The sequence below is a fragment of the Bubalus kerabau genome, chromosome 13, assembly GCF_029407905.1.
Source record: "Bubalus kerabau isolate K-KA32 ecotype Philippines breed swamp buffalo chromosome 13, PCC_UOA_SB_1v2, whole genome shotgun sequence".
Taxonomy (NCBI): Eukaryota; Metazoa; Chordata; class Mammalia; order Artiodactyla; family Bovidae; genus Bubalus; species Bubalus kerabau.
Window position 1 is genome coordinate 54,547,405 of NC_073636.1, and position 18,143 is coordinate 54,565,547.

At 52.1% G+C, this 18,143-nt stretch overlaps 1 protein-coding gene across 1 annotated transcript in view; it reads left to right on the plus strand.

Moving 5' to 3' along the window:
• ZBTB46 (zinc finger and BTB domain containing 46) overlaps window positions 1-18,143 on the plus strand; it is a 50,863-nt gene that overhangs the window by 22,380 nt on the left and 10,340 nt on the right. The window contains exon 3 of the mRNA XM_055544446.1: window positions 10,421-10,705. Coding sequence (XP_055400421.1) covers window positions 10,421-10,705 — 285 coding nt within the window. The remainder of the gene's footprint in view (window positions 1-10,420; window positions 10,706-18,143) is intronic.

Genomic DNA, 18,143 nt, shown 5'->3' on the forward strand with positions numbered 1-18,143 from the left:
GTCCGCGGGGACTGACTTAAGGCATCTTGTTGGGGTCACAGCTGAAGAGCCTTCCCCTCCTGTCCTACACCGGTGGGCAGCAGGGATGGAGGCCTCTAGATCAAAGAGTTCCTCAACAAGTTAAGAATGAGGGCGCTCTATGAGCTCGTGGGTTTGATGTTTTAAAAGCAGTTGTCGAGCAGAAGGTGTTTTTGGAATCCAACAAGTGATTTCGGCTCATGTACTCTTGCTGCTGTCTGAAATCCCTCGGGTTACCAAGGCAACTGCCAGATTTCCCCCGAGTTGCTAAGACGAGGACCTGAGGTGTGGGCTGCGTGGGACGGCTCTGCCCATCACGGTGGCCATTTATTCCTCCGCCCGCCCTGGGCTGGGGCTTGGAAGTATAAATCACGATCCCTGATGGAGGAGGGTTTGCTGTCATTAAAGATATTACATCTTAGAAGAGAGTATTTTTGTTTATTCTCACCCCGTTTATAGGAGAACAGGCCTTTTCCAAGGAACGTGTCAGGAGGTTCCTGCTGATCATTCAGGGCCGTTGGTGAAGATGCTTGGATGCCCAGCCCTGCAGCAGGGCCACCGCCTTGTCCTCTGTGTGTCCTCCTCGGCTTTGGGGACCCTGGGGCCTGTTAGTGTTTAAGAGTGATTTTTCTAAGCAGGCTTTGTAATCCAGCAGCTTCCAAGAAAACATCCATTGAAATGTGCCTTTGGGTCACAGCCTATCTGTGTGATGGCTTGTGGGGAACAGCGTTTAAACAAGCCAGTACAATGTGTACAGGCCAGGCTCCTGCCTCACCCCTTTGTCTGCGATCCCCAGGCTGTAAGCCCTCAGCGTGGTGGATTTATAGCTGCTAGTTCAAAGGTTGTGCCAGGAGAGCCCAGCCAGCCCATCCCAACATCCCACACTGGTTCCCAAGAGGATCTGCAGATGCAAAGTTCTGAGCTGAAGTAAAGTGTGTGGGTCTTGTGAGGGACTCCTTCGTGTCTGGACCTCGGTAAGGGTGGACCTGGCATCCCGGGATTGTGAAGGGCGCGTCAGAACTGCAGAGCAGGTTCAGGGGTGCAGGTGGCCTCCCAAGGTTGTTGCGGCTACTCTGAGCCCAGGGCTGCTATCCAGCTCAGGGTGGGAGCAGACGCTTGAGACCAGGGCCCGGCCTGCCCTGACCAGGTCAGAGGGGTCGCTTCTTAGCCCCTTGGAACTCCAAGCCAGTGGCCTCTCCCTTGACTGGGCCCCCAGACGTTTTCCCCGCGGGAATGAGCAGAATTACTTGGAATCCATGTGCTCGACCTCAGAGCCGTGGTCGGGGGCTGCCAGTGCCTGGACACCTCAGCAGTGGGCTTCGTCAGGTCATTCGGTTGGAAACGTGGAGGAAGATGTGCTGCTGAGAAGGGAGGTGGGGGACCCAGTGCTGACCCAACAGAGCGGGGCACCATGGAGGGGGCCTGAGTGGGGCAGGGCTCGGCCATGAGACCCCTGGCCTGTGCCCCACTGGCTGGCTCACCCTGGCCCAAGGCCACACTTCTGAGTTACCACCTGGACTTAAGCCTTCATCACCGTGGGCATGGCTTTATTGAGAGGCCAACAGAGCTTTGTTTCTGCCAAAACAGCAGTTCTTGGACTTTCTAGAAGATTCAGTTCATGAAGACGGAGGCCCTGAGGCTTCTCATCTTTCCAAATGTGGAAGTGGAGGCTGGTCACCCTGCAGCTGCTGCCCCCTTGAAGAGCTGAGCTGCAGGGTCTGGATCTGGGTGGTCAGGACATGGCAGGGCCCCTGGGGGTGACAGGTGAGCAAGGCCAGTGGTCCCTCTCGGGACCCACAAGGTTCCACTCGGGACAGGCGTGCGGGGGTTGGGCTGGGGACGCTCCACAGCCGGCGCTGGCTGGGAGCTTCCAAGGGTGCGTTTCTGCTCTCCCTGCTCTCAGGTCACCTCACCCTCGGGCAGCACCACTGCTGACCTGGCAGGAAGGCCACCTGCCTTTTCTGCCACCTCGATGAGTCCTGTTTTGATTTGAACTTGAGGTGTTTTGTCCTCTTAACCATGTGTGTGTTTTCTTCTGGTATTTGGACACTGTGATGGGGATGCCCCTAGGTGCCAACAAGGGTGGGGTCTGAGCCCACTGCCCTCGCCCCCCCGACCCCAGAGACAAAGGGGCTCTGGTTGTGTGGAAATGCCCAGTGGTGTATATGTGCGTTTATATATATGCACTTAAAGGCACAGCTTGGAAGCTTACATTTAAATGAAGATTTTAAAAGGAGTTGTGAGTGTTATTTTTTTAACTGTTCATTTGAAAACTTTTATGCTACTGCTTTTTTTCAAATTTTTTAAAAACAGAAGCAGAACATACACATCAGAAAGGCCATATCACAGCTGTTCAGCTAGCAGAGGCCTGACCGCCCCCCAGACACCCCCATACCCACCCCTAGAGACCCCCACACCTCTTCAGACACCCCATACCACCCCCAGACACCCCTACACCACCCTGCAGACACCCCCCACAGCCCTAGACACATCCACACCCAGCCCGCAGACACCTCCACACTCACAACCAGACACTTCCACACCCCCTTAGACACCCTTATACCACCCCCCAGACACCCCCCACAGTCCCAGACATCCCCACGCCCAGCCCTCTAGACCCCCCCACACTCACACCCAGATACCCCCACACCCCCTTAGACACCCTTACACCACCCCCAGCCACCTCTACACCACCCCGCCATACACCCCCCACAGCCTCAGACATCCCCACACCCACGCCCAGACACCCACATGCCCACCCCCACACCTGTCCTGGGGACCCCTCCCCAGATCTCTGGGTGCTGGTTTCTCCCGATCAGTCTGCTGTTGGTGGAGCCCGTGGTGGGGGCCCTTCCTGAGCCGTGGGCCCTGTCCTGACCAGAGGGACATGAGGGACCCTCTGCTGCCACCCTCGGTGCTGGTGCCTGTGTGTTTGAAGTCGACCTCGAGGTGTTTCTGAGGGGCTGCTCCCTGCTGCCGCTGTGACAACTGGCCATGGGCTTAGTGGTGGCAACGGCCCCACCATAGCCTCTCTTGCCCTCACACGGCAACCGTGGGTCCCCAGGGCTGGCTTCTGGGCTCAGGGGAGAATCCCAGCCTTTGCCAGCTTCCAAAGGCTCCTCTTCCAAAGGCTTCCAAAGGCTCGGGGCCCCACATCCCTCAGATCTCAGCTCTGGTGCCATGTCCCCTTCACTAGCTCTGGCCCTTCTGCCTCCCTCTTCCTCTGAGATGGACGCTTGTGTGGACAGGGAGGGTCAGGGTGATCTCCCATCTCAAGGACCTGAAAAGTCCCTTTTGCCATATGAGGCGACATAGTCACGGTCTCGGAGGTGAGGCCCCAGTCACCTGGGGACAGTTGGGGGACAAACAATAGCAAGGTGTTTGAAGAAAACCACCACCCCTTTCCTATTGTTTCAGTGATGGTATACATTCAGTGAGCTGCACAGATTCTAACTGTAAGGTTTGAATAATTTATTGTCTCTCTCCTGGCCATTTCACTGGGGAGACGTTTACACTAAGAGAAAAGTTGAAAAAACGGACCATGAGCCCACCTGCCACCTGAGATTCTCTACCTGCTAATGTTTTGCTGTGTTTACATGTTTATCTGTCTGATCATCCAACTCACCTTGTTTGCGCATTTCAGAGGGAGCAGCAGACAGCAGGGCCTCAGCTCAGCGCTCTCAGCCAGCTTCTCACCAGAGCCCGCATTTCTGAGGCTGGGACCCACACCTTTCATGTGCCTTTTGATGACAAAGCATCCCCTCAGCCTCTGGACCCTTCCACCCATCTCATGCCAGCCTGGGGGCTACAAGCGAGCGTGTCACACAGTGACCTGTTCACTGACCTGGTCCTGCTCAGTCACCGCCAGAGGACCCTGGGCTGCTTCCCTCCATAGCCTAGGGAACCTCTGGTCTGCCCAGGTGGTTGCCAACCTGTTCTCAGAGTTTGCTCCAGCCTCCATGAGAGTCCTCAGATCATTCTCTCACTGCCAAGCGGTGTTCTGTTCTCAGCTGTAACACAACTGCCGATGGACATGTAGTTGTTTGTGTGGTTTCCGGCTATGATGCTCAAGCTGCCTCGAACGTCCCAGGACGAGTCTTGGTGTGATCTGCCTTGAAGCCTCCCGGACTGGGCTGTCAGATGGTGTGTGTGCGAGGAACCAGGTGGTGGTGTGAGGCACACTTGTGCCAGTGTCACGCAGGCAGTGGTTTGGGTTCGTGTTTAAACCTTAGCCTTCTGGAGGGTGTGGGGGTGACTCCTCATGGTTTCATCTTCTCAGGGTGAGAAGTCTTCTCAGGGTTTACTAGCCTCCCCATCTGCCTTTGAGTGGTATCTGCTCAGGGCTGTGCCTGGTGGCAGGTCTGAGTGCTGGGCCATCCAGCACCCTGCACTCCGGGGATCCCGCTGGCCGCAGTCCCACCCCAAAGATGAGCATCCAAGTTGACATCAACCCTCCTCCTGGGGAAGTATTTTGGCTGAGCGGACTGTTCTCCAGGTGTCTGTTTGCTTGTTAGGCTTGTGTTCTGAAAACATTCTCTCAGTCTCTGACTCGAGTTTTCCGGTAACAGTGTCTTTTGAAAAGCGTACATATTTGAAAAGGGGCTTCCCAGGTGGCGCTAGTGGTAAAGAACCTGCCTGCAATGCAGGAGAACATAAGACTTGGGTTCGACCCCTGGGTCAGGAAGATCCCCTGGAGAAAGGAATGGCTACCCATTCTAGTATTCTTGCCTGGAGAATCCCATGGACAGAGGAGCCTGGAAGGCCACAGGGTTTCAAGGTACAACGTGACTTAGCGACTGAGCACACACACACACATTTTAAATTTTGATGAAGTCTGGTGTATGAATTTTTTTTGTTGTTTTTCTGTGGTTCATGCTATTTGGGTCTAATCCAAGGAACCTCTGCCTCAGGTCACAAAGATTTCTCCTGTGGTTTTCCCGGAGGATTGAGTATGACCACTGGCCTGGGGCGTGATGGGTTAGCCTTCACGGTCACCTTCTGCATGTGGTGTCCAGCTGTTCTAATATCATCTGCCTGTGGAACTACCTTGCTGACTATATAGGGTTTTATTGTTTTTTTTTTAATTAAAGAGAGTTTCTTTTATGAAGTGAAAACTTTTGGATAGTGATAGAAAATGAAGTAACTTGATTTTAACATGGATAAAAAGCATGACACTTAAGAAATAATACACCTTAGACACATAAAGTAAGAATGTAAATTTTGGACAAGGTTTTTCAAACTTTATTTTTATATTGTTCATGAGATCTAGCGAGTGTTAGGACTGAGGTCTGGTTTGAGCTGTAAGTCGGGGGTGGAGTCTCCCAGGGCCTGGTCTCCGCTCCGCGGTTTTCACTTGTCCTGAAGGTTCTGCTGCGTTGCTGTGTGCACAGCCACAGATGCAGGCGCCTGTTCCCTGGACAAGAGGTGGCAGGTTGGGCTGGGTGGGGCTGGGCATCTACAGAGGGGCTGTGACAGGCAGCTGGGGAGCAGCTCTGAGAATCGTGAAGCATGAGATTTGGGGAAATCTTAGCAACCGAATGCCGGCTGTGCGCCCAGGCCCCAGTGGCAGGGCGGCCCTGCCCCCACCCCAGGCCCTGGACATGTGCCCTCTGCTTCATCATTTTTTTTTTTTTTTAGCGGTATCTTTATTGGTACTATGTCCATATATTTTCAGCACTGTCTTTCAAAAGATGTTTCTTATTTTCTAATTTAATGGAGTGATTCAAAAACCAAAAAGTATAAAAATGTATATCATGAGTATCTTCCAGCAGTCCTTGACATTCATCTGCCTGGATGCCAACCTATCAGATCAGAAATCACTGTTAGTTATTCTTGGGTTTTTCAAGAATTTGTGAATGAAAAAGAAACAAATATATTATTTTTTCCTGTTTACATTGGAAGTAGCATATTGTACACACATTGTACTTATTTTATTATTGCTAGACTTGCAGCATCAGTGCACAAAGACCTTCCTTATCTTTTTTTAAACAGGATACAGTATTCCATTATGTGGGAAGTTAAACCACACACCAATGAGAGGTAGTTGGTAGTGACAACACTTTACACACATGTACGTGTATGTTTATATGTGTCTATGTGTATAGATACATACGTAGAGGTCCTTTGCAGTTCATACTGCATCATCTAGTTTAATTGTCTAGAAATTCTGCTAGTTTTAATTATGATCTCTTTTCTGTTTCAGCTAAAGGTTGAGTGAAAATTTCCAACTCTTACAGTGTATCACTTATAGGAACAAGGAACAACCCTGCCCCTGTCTTCTGCTCTTACATCCATCTTTACTTTTAACACTTGGCCTTTATAGTTAAATGCTGATATTTTCTGTCCTGGTTGCCTTGTTTATCGGAGAGAGCTTGGCTGGGGAAGAAGCCCTGAGTGGCTTTCTGCTGGCCCGGGGGTTGGCATGGGGACATTTCCTGCCGTCACAGGTGTGTGAAAAGGCTGGACACTCTCTGTCCCTCGTCTTGGCGGCTGGTCTCCCTGTCCAGCTCCGGGCAGTGCCGCTGTGGGCTGCTGTGTCCAAGAACGGTGCTGCAGTGTCGCCAGGCGGCCCGGACAGGGTCCACCGCCCACGACTAACAGCCAAGCCCAGGCGGCCATCACATGCCTGGCTCCTGGCTTGTCAGTTTTTTAACATCACCATTTAAGGCTTTTTTCTGAGTCACCAAGTCTAAGTTTGCCACAAAAGGCTCTTCAGAGGAGAAATGTGAGGTGAGGAGTTTCCAGGGTCGTCACTTGGTGGATGAGCTCCAGCAGCTGAAGGAAGGACTCCCAGGGTCCTCAGATCCTCGCTCAGGAGATGTCCCTGCCCGGAGGGCACTTGGGGACAGTCCTGTCATGCATGGTGGCTGGTGGCTTGGGCTGAAGGCCTTCCCTGAAGCTCGGGTCCAAGCCTGGCGCCCCAGCTCTCCCGGCTCCAGCTGGGATCCTCCTCAGAGCAGCATGAAATGTGTTCTGAGTCTAACCGGTGAATATCAAGTTACCACAGAAGCCATGCTCCTCACAGGTCCCCACCCTCCACCCCCAGGGCACTGGGGATGATTTTAGCTTTTTGATAACAGTAAGAGCCTGCTTCAAGGGTTTAAGTGACATCAGACTCTTTATCTACGAAAGGATTTGTTGCAATGTAAACAATGCTTTCAACTTCCTGTTCTGTTTGTAGAATTTCATTTTGACCTCATCTTAAATCCTTTTTTTTGAAATCCAGCTATGGTCTAGAAGAGCCTGGAAGGGGCAGATCTGCTCTCCCTCCTGGTGTCTGGCTCAGCCCTGCAGGCATAAGCGCCTGAGCCTCCACCTCCAGCCCCCTGTCCCCTTGCCAGGCTCCTGGCCCATCTGCCCAGCAGGAGGCTCAGGACCTGGACCCAGGGTAGGCTTCACGTGCTGCCTTCTGGGCACTTTGCTCTGCTTTCTCCATTTAACAATACATCCTAGGCCGTGCTGTCCATGAGCTGACCGTCGAGGTGATGTTGGACAGTCAGGGACCCTTCGTCCTCCCCGGTCTCTTTCATGACTCCTGTCTTCAGAATAGACCCATTCCTTCCATGTTTCACTGAATGGTGCTTGCATGCACGCTAAGTTGCTCAGTCTTGTCCAATTCTTTATGACCCCATGGACTGTAGCCCACCGGGCTCCTCTGTCCATGGGATTCTCCAGGCAAGAATACTGGAGTGGGTTGCCATGCCCTCCTCCAGGGGATCTTCCCAAACCAGGGATCAAACCCATGTCTCTTATGTCTAACCTGCATTGACAGGAGGGTTCTTTACCACTAGCGCCACCTGGTCCTTATATTAGGAGATGTCCCGGGTAGGTGCCCGGCAGAAAGACTGGAGGACTTGGAAAGGAGGCATTTCTGCTCAACCTGTCACACTGCTAGGGGCTGTGGGCTCTTCAGTGTTCCTGCGAGGACTCTAGGTGAGGTCATCAAGCCGCCACAGGTGGGCTGACTGCATTCCTGGGCCGGTGGTGGTGCCTTTTCTGAGTCTTTAGCATTCATGAGAGAAATCCTCCATCGATGACTTTAATCTCCTTGTCTGTCACCCTACACCCTGTGGACCCTCACCGCTCACCACAAGCATCCTAGGGTGGTCACCCCGGGGATGTGTCTGGCTAGAGCTCGCCAGCCCCTCCCGCCCTGCGCCCGCCTACCCCCCCCCCCCCCCACCAACCACTGCACTGCAGCTGGAAGCCGGTTCACTGTTTCATTGCAGGTCTCACTTGCCAGACATCCTTCCCCAAAACCCAGCCTTTAGCTTTTCACATGTGGCAGGAATCTCTCAGCTTATCTTGATTTCTTTTGCAAGCTTTTGAACTTAAATTGTTAATATAATTTCAATAAATTTTGTTTTTGAAATCTGATGTTTTTTTAGTTTTCAGCTTGTTGTGGGCTGAATGTTTCTGTCCCCAGAATCCATATCTTGAATCCTTATGTTTGGAGGTGGGGCCAGCAAGCAAGTCCTTGGGGTAATCAGAGGCCCTCCACATACCAGCCAGGGCAAGGAGAGTGGGGAGGTGGCTGTCTGCAAGCTGGAAGCAGGCTCCCACCACCCTGTCAGTCCTGGATCCTGGCCCTTCCAGCCCCAGGAACAAGAACCACCTAAGTCTCTTCCAGGAGCCAGGCTAAGGGAGACAGAGCCTTCATTTCAATTTATTTAATCCCTACAGTTAGTGGCTAGCAGTGCAAAGTCAGTGCTGATATAAAATTGAAGAACTGGCAAAAAAAAAATAAAAAAGATTTATAGTTTGAAAAAAACAAAATATCCTTCAGAAACCTCTGTTGGCAGTAGCTGGAAGGGTCCCTGGACAGTGGCTCTGAGTGTCTGGATCCCTGGGCTAGACCCATCCAGGTGGAGGTCCCCCGTGGTGCGGCCTGGTGCCTGCTGCCCCCACTTCCCAGGTGCGTGAGGCCATGTCCATATCAGGGGCGTGATGCTCAAGTTGGTCCAAGTCTCTGATTTCCACTTGCCCCTGCTTCCCGGGTCTGAGGAGGGACCTGTCATTTCAAGGACCAGCTTGTGTGTCTGTCCCACAGCTTCACATTTGAGGTGACCCAGTCTCCCTCCAGCGTCACCCCCCAGGACAGTGCAGGGGTGGGAGAAGCTGGCCCATCCCTCCTCCCCTACTTGCCTCTGTCTCGGGAAGGAGCTTGCTTTCCTGTTTCTATTTTGATTTCTTGAGTAGCCACTTGTTCCTGGGGAGCCCTGGCCAGGCAGCAGCTCTCCCTGGGATCCATCTGGCACCGGCCCGTCTTCAGGCACCTGCAGTCACCCCAAGATCCCCTCATCTCTCCCAGCCCCTGGCAACTCCCAGTCTCCTTCATTCTCCATGGGTTTGCCTCTTTTCACGTGAGCAGAATTAGAGTACAGTGTTTGTTTCGCTTTCACCCTATGTAACATGTTGAGATTCATCTGCCTTGTAGCCTGTGCCAGAGCGTCACTCCTGTTTATGCTCAATCACGTTCCACTGCGTGGATGGACCACGCCCTGTTTGTCCCTCACCTGTAGGCAGGCACTCGGGCTGCTCTACCTCTGACCCTGATGGGTGCTGTCACTCTGAGCATGGACGTCCTCCTGCCAATGGGAATGCTGGCCATGAGGCCGCTCTTTTTTGAGGACCTGAGCTCCTGCACTGAGGCTACATCACTTTATATTCTTACAGCGGCCCGGGGGGCTCCAGGACCCTGCGCCCCGTGGGCACTGGTAGGAGTGAGGGGCCTCCAGGTGCCGAGCTGTATTTCCCTGATGACAAATGACATTGAGCACCCCCATTGGCCGTTTATGCATTTTCTCTGGACAAGTATCTGTTCAAATATCTTTGAAACTGGGGTGTCTGTCTTCTTACTGAGCTCTGAGGTTCTTGTGCAGAGTCTGGGTGGAATCTCATGTCGGGGCACAGTTTGCAGGGATTTGCTCCTGATCTGTCCTCACGCTTTGCTGACGGTGTCCTTGGAGGCCTCCGAAGGTTTGATTTTGACAAAGCCCAGTTTAATCTGTTTCAGTGCCCACCTTGGTGTCACCACTGAGACTGTGGCCCAGCCTGAGGCTGGAGCTTTCCTAAGGGTTGTGTCTTTTGGGCTCTTTGATCCATTTTGACGGTCGCCCCTTATCTGAGAGATGAAATTACACGGATACTCAGAGCACACCCCTTATCCTGGGTGGGCTTCCCCTTCCCCCACCCGCCGTGTTCTGGGTTGAACCCCATCCGAAGTCTTGGCTGTGACATCACCGCTGTCCTGAGACCTCATGGCAGGACGGGATCAGACTTGATTACAAGCAGGTGGGGGCCGGGAAGCTCCTGGCTCCAGCTTTTCCTACTTTTGCGTGCTGGCTGTTCCGAAGGTCCTCGAGTCGCCTGCAAGGTCTCTAACGTGTGTTTTCCTCCCCAGACTCGGACTTGACCATCGCTGAAGCCAGCAGCTCGGACAGCCGAGGGGAGAGGCCAGAGTTCCTCGCGCATGTGGACGAGGGGCTCCTGGGAGGAGAAGGCAGCTACCTAGGCGCGCCCCTCACCCCCGAGAAGGACGACGCGTTACATCAGGCTACCGCCGTGGCCAACCTGCGGGCGGCGCTCATGAGTAAGAACAGCCTGCTGGCCCTGAAGGCGGACGTGCTCGGGGAAGACAGCTCCCTGCTGCTGGAGTACCTGCCCAAGGGCGCCCATTCCCTGTCCCGTAAGTGCCGCGGCGCCCAGAGTCGGCGGTAGTGACAAGCCTCAGCCTATGATACGGTGCTGAGGGTACCTTGCGAACGTGCGGGTCGCGATGGGTCGCGGGGCCTGCGATGGGGGGCTGTCGGGGGCACTGGGAGGGAAGCAGCCGTGTGCTTATCCGAATGTTTCATGCTTGAAATCGAGGCGTGCGTGCGTGGTTGCTAAGTTGCTTCAGTCGTGTCCGACTCTTTGCGACCCGGTGGACCGTAGCCCGCCAGACTCCTCTGTCCATTGGATTCTCCAGGCAAGGATACCGGAGTGAGTTGCCATGCCAGGGATTGAACCCGCATCTCTTATGTCTCCTGAATTGGCAAGCGGGTTCTTTACCACTTGCGCCGCCTAGGAAGCCCTGAAATCAGGCATCTAACCCTAAACCCTGATCAGCTGACAAGTGCACCGCTGTGCCTGGCCGAGGACGGGTGCCAGGGCGGCCTCCGGACTGCCGAACTCGGGCTCCCTCTGCTGGCCACGCCCCGCCGGCACCGCCTCGTCCTGCCTGGGGCGTGGCCAGCGTGGGATCCCCTTTTTCCGGGCAGTGCTGCTGCCCCCGCCTCAGATGTGGAAAGGATTTGGGTGTTGTGCTTACACCTTAAATGTCTCCTGCTGAATTCCAGTTGCTCGGAAGCAAATGACGGAGTGACCCAAGAAGCCCATAAGGTACAGCGGTGCTGGCTGAGCCCCCGAGGGGGGTACCAGCATGGGCGGGAGCTGCTCCCCCTAGGCTCAGGTGCTCTGAACATCCCCTGTCCTGGGTGCGCAGGGGACCGTGACTATGTCTCCAGCCACCCTGGCAGGTTGATGTCTGTGAGGAAGAGCCAGGTGTGGCCCTGTTTCCCTTTTCGGGGCAGGATGACACACCCCAAAAAGAGCAGTGCTGAATGCAGAGGGTGTGGGCAAGGGGCCGGTCCAGGGTCCTACAGTCCAAGTGTGTGTGGCTGGCGGGGCCATGCGTGGTCCCTGAGCACCACTGAAAGAAGCAAAGGAAAAGCTGCAGCTGGTTTTGGGCATCAGTGGAGTGTCTTTAATTTTCACTCTAATTTTAAAAACAATATCTTCACAACTTTGCTTTCACGGGCACTAAAATATCCTGAGTATCTGTGATGGAAATTGCTTGTGGCTAATAAAGACTGACGTGGAGAGTAGCGTGCCCGTTCTCATTGCTTCTCCTGCCAGAGTCCAAGGAAGGTGGTCGTTGGGGCTGTCGAAGAACCTGGCTGTGAAGTCAGACCCAGGGCTGAATCCCCCAAGGCTGATGAACACACTTTTGAAAACATGTTTAGGTCTCACTTCTTTGCATCTGAGAAATGGGAATAGTGTCACTTATACAGCTGTTGTGAATATAAAACATGGACGCATAAACCAAGTCAGTCTGACAAACACTCACCAATGTCGGTCCATTTCCCCACTCAGGTCAAACCCTGAATGTGTTGGCAAAAACCGGTAGTTGAGGAAGTGGTCCCAGGGTGTCTGCAGCATCTGGGGTTTAGAGTTGGCAAGTCCACAGGAGCTGAAAGGATAGCTGGCAGCTTTGTGGGTGCCATGGCAGGAGCAGCTTGGGGTAGGGTGTGGGGAGGTGGGGGCATCCCCTGCAGGGCAGTACGGTTGTTCTGGCTTTTTTGGGGTTCTCCTAGTTGGTGTGTGAACCTCGTGTGTCAGAGGCCCCAGGAGGTGGGGGCAGCCCCTCTGTGCTGAACCATGTGGTCACAGGAGGGATGGGCCTGTCCCCTGTCCAGATGGAGAGTCCCTCCAGGGTGCCACCCAGCATGGGCCTGAGCCCCCGGAGACCACCACCCTGGGCAGCATGGGATAGCGTGTGCGCTGTGGACCTAAAAACACATTGGAAGGGAAGCATGGCTTCACACTGGGCACCACTGGTAGCAATGCAGAGACACACAGAGGCTGCCACGCTTCCTCCAGGGAGGCCCAGAAGGAAGATGGGGCCCTGTGCCTCGGTGCTGGGAGTCTCATTCCTGGTCTGGTATGAGGGGGCTATAGGGGCTCTTTCCTGACTCTAACCCCCAGGCTCCTCGAGGTGCTTGTTAATGAGATTTTTCTGGGCCTAAGCCTTTTGTGATGTTGGGGGATTTGTTGGGCTGACATCCCAGCAGCCGTAGCTCATGGCTGGAGCAGCCGGGGGAGGGCACGTCTTCATCATGGTGTCTGACGAGGGTGGCTCCATGGTATGCGGTGTGCTGAGTGGGACTCCTGGGCCCTGTCAGGTCGTCCCAGTCTCCAGAGGGGAGCCCTGTGGTCAGTGTGGCCTGCTGGACACGCAGTGTTGCAGAAGGAAGGGGTGGTATCAGCACATGTTTAATTAAGAGAACCATCAGATCTGCAGGCAGTGCCTAGCAGTGACTGAAGGTCCTTTCTGGACAGTTCTGGAGCCTTCAAGAAAACCGAGTTCAGTTGTTCTCCCAGATCTGATCACATCTGGCTTGGCAGTTAAGCTCCACAGATGGTTTCGTTGGTGGATCTCCACTGTTTAACTGATTTCTCTGCAAGAGGACTTGTGTACTTTTCACTTTGCTTCAGTTTAAGTTGATTATTTTTTTTTGTTTTTTTTGCTTTTATTACGTTTGCAGTAGGAGGCTGACATCCCATTGGTTAAAAGTCTCTGTTGACTGAATAGAAACCATGGCAAGCACCCCTGTGGTGCCAAACGTGCTGTTTCCTGAGCCGTGTTTGTGGGTGTGTGTTGATCCGGGAGGGACTTTGAAAAATGCCATGAGAACACAAGTAACCTTTATTTCTCGGGAACGAACTGGAGATGAAGCAGCTGCTCTGGTCACTGGAGGTCGAGGCCCGAGCGCGATGCGTCCCCAACCTCCTAGAAACCCCGACGTCCTGTGCATGTCGCCGTCGTGGCTCCTGGGAACACACGAGCGTCTATCTCCTCATAGCAGTGGCGGTGCTGTCCTGTCTCTATGGAAGGATGTGCTCCTACAGGAGAGAATGCAGACCTGGGTTGGCAGCAGGCGGGGTCTACCCTGGACGGCCAGCCACAGGTGCCCCGCCCACATTTCTCTGTGCACTGCCCCTGGTGTCTGTCAGGGAAGCAGCTGGGTTTTGTTCTGACTGTGGTTTAAAGAATATTTCCTTCTGGTATTTACATGAATTAAGGACCTTCACTTGAGTCTGGCTTAATATGGGACCTTAAACACTCTCCTATGTATGAAAGGGCATTTGACTTAGGTATTACCACCCTTATAGGTAAATAGCTAGGTTCACACACCTAGAAGGACTTTCTAGAAGAGCCTCGCTCCAGGCAATGTTGGGCATGTGGTGTATCCTTGCTGCGGGTTCTGACTTTCTGGATAGAATACCCCATCGTAGCCAGACCACCCCCCAGACAAGGCACGTGCGGAGACCCAGATGCTTGGGAGTGGTGAGCAGATAGAAACCTCGTCCAGCGAGACCCAGGCCTCATGATCATGACATGGCAGCGTGCGGCTCACTGCAGGATGGCCAAGGACAACGCTCCCCGAACTCTCCACGGCCTGCCAGCTGGTGTCCGTTCACGTGGGTGAGACTCCTTTCCTGTGTCCCCAGGACCTGGCACCAGCCCAAGTCACCTCCCTCCGGCCCCTTCGCCCTCCTGCACTCAGAGCCCCGGATGCCCGCTCTGGTGACCGGCCAGACGGAGCCCAGGGAGCCGGCTGCCTCCCCAGCCCAGGTAAGACGCGAGGGCTGCCGGCCAGATGCCTGTCCACTGGGCACATCCCCATGGGCCCAGTGCCCAGAACCCACATGCAGCATGTCCTGGGTGAGCCTGTGTGGTCATGGCTGCTTTCCATCCACCCTCTGCCCCACAATCCCCTCGGCCCCGTGTCACTCAGGGTGATGCAGATGTCAGCTTTGCAGTAATAGTTGCAACATCTGGGACATTGAATCAGCTTTGATATTTAAATTACAATGCTTCTAAGGGGCAATTTTCCCCAGTGTACAGACTCCTGCAGCAGTGGGTTAAAAGCCCTGAGCGGTGCTGGTTGGTCTCAAGCGGGTTTTGCTGTGGTGCTGGCTGCTGTGTGTTTGTTACCAGGCATCTGAGACCCACTTCCTATGTCTCAGGTAGTTATTTAAAGATAGGTCTGTTAGGTTCCATTATTTCCCTGAAGAAAAAATCTTCAAGGAGGGAGAGTTTAAGCACATGTTTTGTAATTTGAAATAAATCAAATGCTATTTCTGTGCATTTGAAACCAGGATGTTGTAGTGGGAGGAGCTGGTGTTGTGCTGATGTGGATTTTTCGCATGTCCGCTCAGGCTTCCTTTCTGGAAGTGTGACGGTCATCCTGTGGCGGCTGGTCAGGGACCCGGTAAGCAGGTACACACCTCTGTGCTACCGTCTCCCTGAGTCGGCCATGTCCTCACGGCCCATAACTCATCTGTCTCTCCTAGGTCAACACCCCCAGACCTAGAGGCCTGGGCTGAGGGACTGGCCCCTCCAGAGGTGACTCCAGCTGGGGCCTGAGGTTTCCACAGGCTCTACCGGCCTAACCAGGATGATCGGGGTGTCCTTTTGGCTCATTGTATGGCCAGGAGCACTTTCACGGCCTGGGTGGACTTGCCTAGGGCTCCACCCTTAAGTCAGATAAGGAGCCCCAAGAAATGGACACCTGTGGACGATGGGTTTTGAGGCTGCCAGACTGGAACGGGCATTTGGTACATGGGGGTGGACCTGGGTATTGGCCTCTCTGATGCAGGCAGCCTGGCATTGGGTCCAGGTGGCCAGTGGTGATGGCAGAGCCACACATAGACACACATTCACACACATACACACACACACACACACACATCCTGGGGAGTCATCAGGGCAGGTGGGACTTGAAGGCTGCAGTCCTTGAGGGACAGAAAAATCTGTAGAAAAGAATCCAGTGAATCTGCTGGAACTGAAAATACAAAGTATAAGGTTGAGGATGCGTGAGTAGCGTAGAGCAGTCAGTACCATCCGAGACAGGGCACGGGGCTGGAAGATAGTGATGGAGAGGATCCAGCTGAAACTTGGGGAAAAAGCATGGGGACAAGCAAAGACACACTGAGGAACAGTGAGAATGTCCAGTGCATGTGCACTGGGGTCCAGAGGAGAGAAAACAGAGTGGAGCAGTGTCAGGAGAGACAACAACAGAGAATGCTCCCAAACTGATGGAAGACATCCTTCCACAGATTCAGGAAGCTCAGGGAACCAAAGCAGAATGACCCCAAAACAAAACCACCACCAAACACCCAAACTGGGCACACTGCTGTCATACTACTGAAAACCAAAGACAAAAATAGGAACCTTGGAAGCAGCCTGAGAAGAGAGACATTAAAAGGAACAACATCAAGATTGATGTCTGACTTTGCAACAGAAACAATGCCGCTAGTCTCTAGGGTGCTGCAGAAACTCCGAGACCAGAATCCTATAGCCAGCAGATGTACCCCTCACAGACCAGGGCCACATGAAGACCACGTCTGCCAGAGAAACAGAAAGCAGGGGCTGCACTGTCACCCAACAGGAAAGACTGGAGAACAGCCTCTGTAGAAAGACTGTGAGCATTTAAAGCAAAGTTTATGGCTCTTTGTAGGGTTTTTGACTCAAGTAGCAGAGTAACACGTGGCACGAACAGCTCAAACGGTGGGAGGGTGGGCAACTGTGGGGTCTGAATGAGTCTCGCCTTCTCTACGAAGTCACAACAAACAGTGACAAAAATCATCGTGTACAGCTCAAAGACTTATGAAGAGAAAAGTGGAATGGTACTTGATTGATTTCAAAAAAAGGTAAGCAGGGAAGGTTAAAGCAACAAAAAGCATAAAAGGACAAATCGAACATACATAGCAAGATGCAAACAGCACCCAGATACACCAATAGTCCTGTTATTACCAACATATTGAACACTACGGGAAAAAGAAAGGATTATCAGCCTGCTTTTCAAAGAAAATCTGTTGTTTGTAGATAACATGTATTACAGATAAGAACACAGAAAGGTTTAAAGCAAAGAATTTAAAGAAGGCTGAGCACCGAAGAATTGATGCTTTTGAATTGTGGTGCTGGATGAGACTCCTGAGAGTCCCTTGGACTGCAAGATCAGACCAGTCAATCCTAAAGGAAATTAGCCCTGAATATTCATTGGAAGGACTGATACTGAAGCTGAAGCGCCAATACTTTGGCCATCTGATGTGAAGAGCCGATTCATTGGAAAAGACCCTGATGCTGGAAAAGATTGAGGGCAGGAGGAGAAGGGGGAGACAGGATGAGATGGTTGAATGGCATCACCAACTCAATGGACATGAGTTTGAGCAAACTCCAGGAGATAGAGAGGACAGAGGAGCCTGGCTTGCTGCAGTCCCTGGCATTGCAAAGAGTTGAACACAACTGAGTGACTGAACAACAAAAAGATAAAAAAGAGAAACCAAGGAAACACCAGCCTAAAAAGGCTTAACGGTATCAGACAAAGTGAAATGCGGAAGGGTGTTGCTCCAGAGGCTGCTACACAGGACAAGAGAGTCAGTTCAGAGGGAAATGCGAATACTGGATGCACAGGTTGGGGTTTTAGATATATGGAGTGAAAGCTGACAGCATTGAAAGGAGAAAGAAAGAAGTCCACAGTTAGAGTTGGGGATTTTAAACAGATTTCCTCAGTAATTGATAGATCAGCAGACAGAATATCAGCAAGGATGGAGAAGATTTGAACACAATTTTCAAATATTAACCTGGAATAAACCCACTGAGTCACAAGATGCTGCTCTTTTCCTATATGTTGGACTCAGCTTGCTATTTTGTTCAGGAGTTTTGCATCTTTGTTCAGAGAAGTATTGGCTTGTAACAACATGGTCAACCAAGTCATACATCACACCAAACAAGTGCATAAACTTTCCAAGTGCACAGGAAACATTTACAAATAGACAAAGCAGGAATGTAATGGAGATCTAAGCAAATGTTAAACAGTGAACTCATACAGAGTGCGTGCTCTAATCTCAGTGAAGTTAAATTTTAAAAATCAGCAGCAGAAAGATACTAGAGTAAGTCACAATAGAAATTACAAAATATTTTGAACTGAACGATAATGATATGACACATCAAAACTTGTAGGTTACATCTAAAGTCCTATTTAAGGGAAATTTATAGCTCTTGCACTTATTAGAAAATAAAGAAGTTTAATTTGAGAAGTCAAGAAGGGAGAAAAGAATAGCAAATTAAACCCACAGAAAGCAGAGGGAGTGAAACAGAGAGCAGATGTCAATGAAATAAAAAGCAGGTGGACAACAGAAAAATGAACCAAGCCAAACACCAATACATTGAAAGATTAGTAAAACAAACTCCTATCACGGTGATCAGTAAGAAGAGAGGAAAGCTGATTGTCAATAATAGGTATAAAAAAATCATTACTAAGATACTATAGATGTTAGAATGATAATAAGGGAAC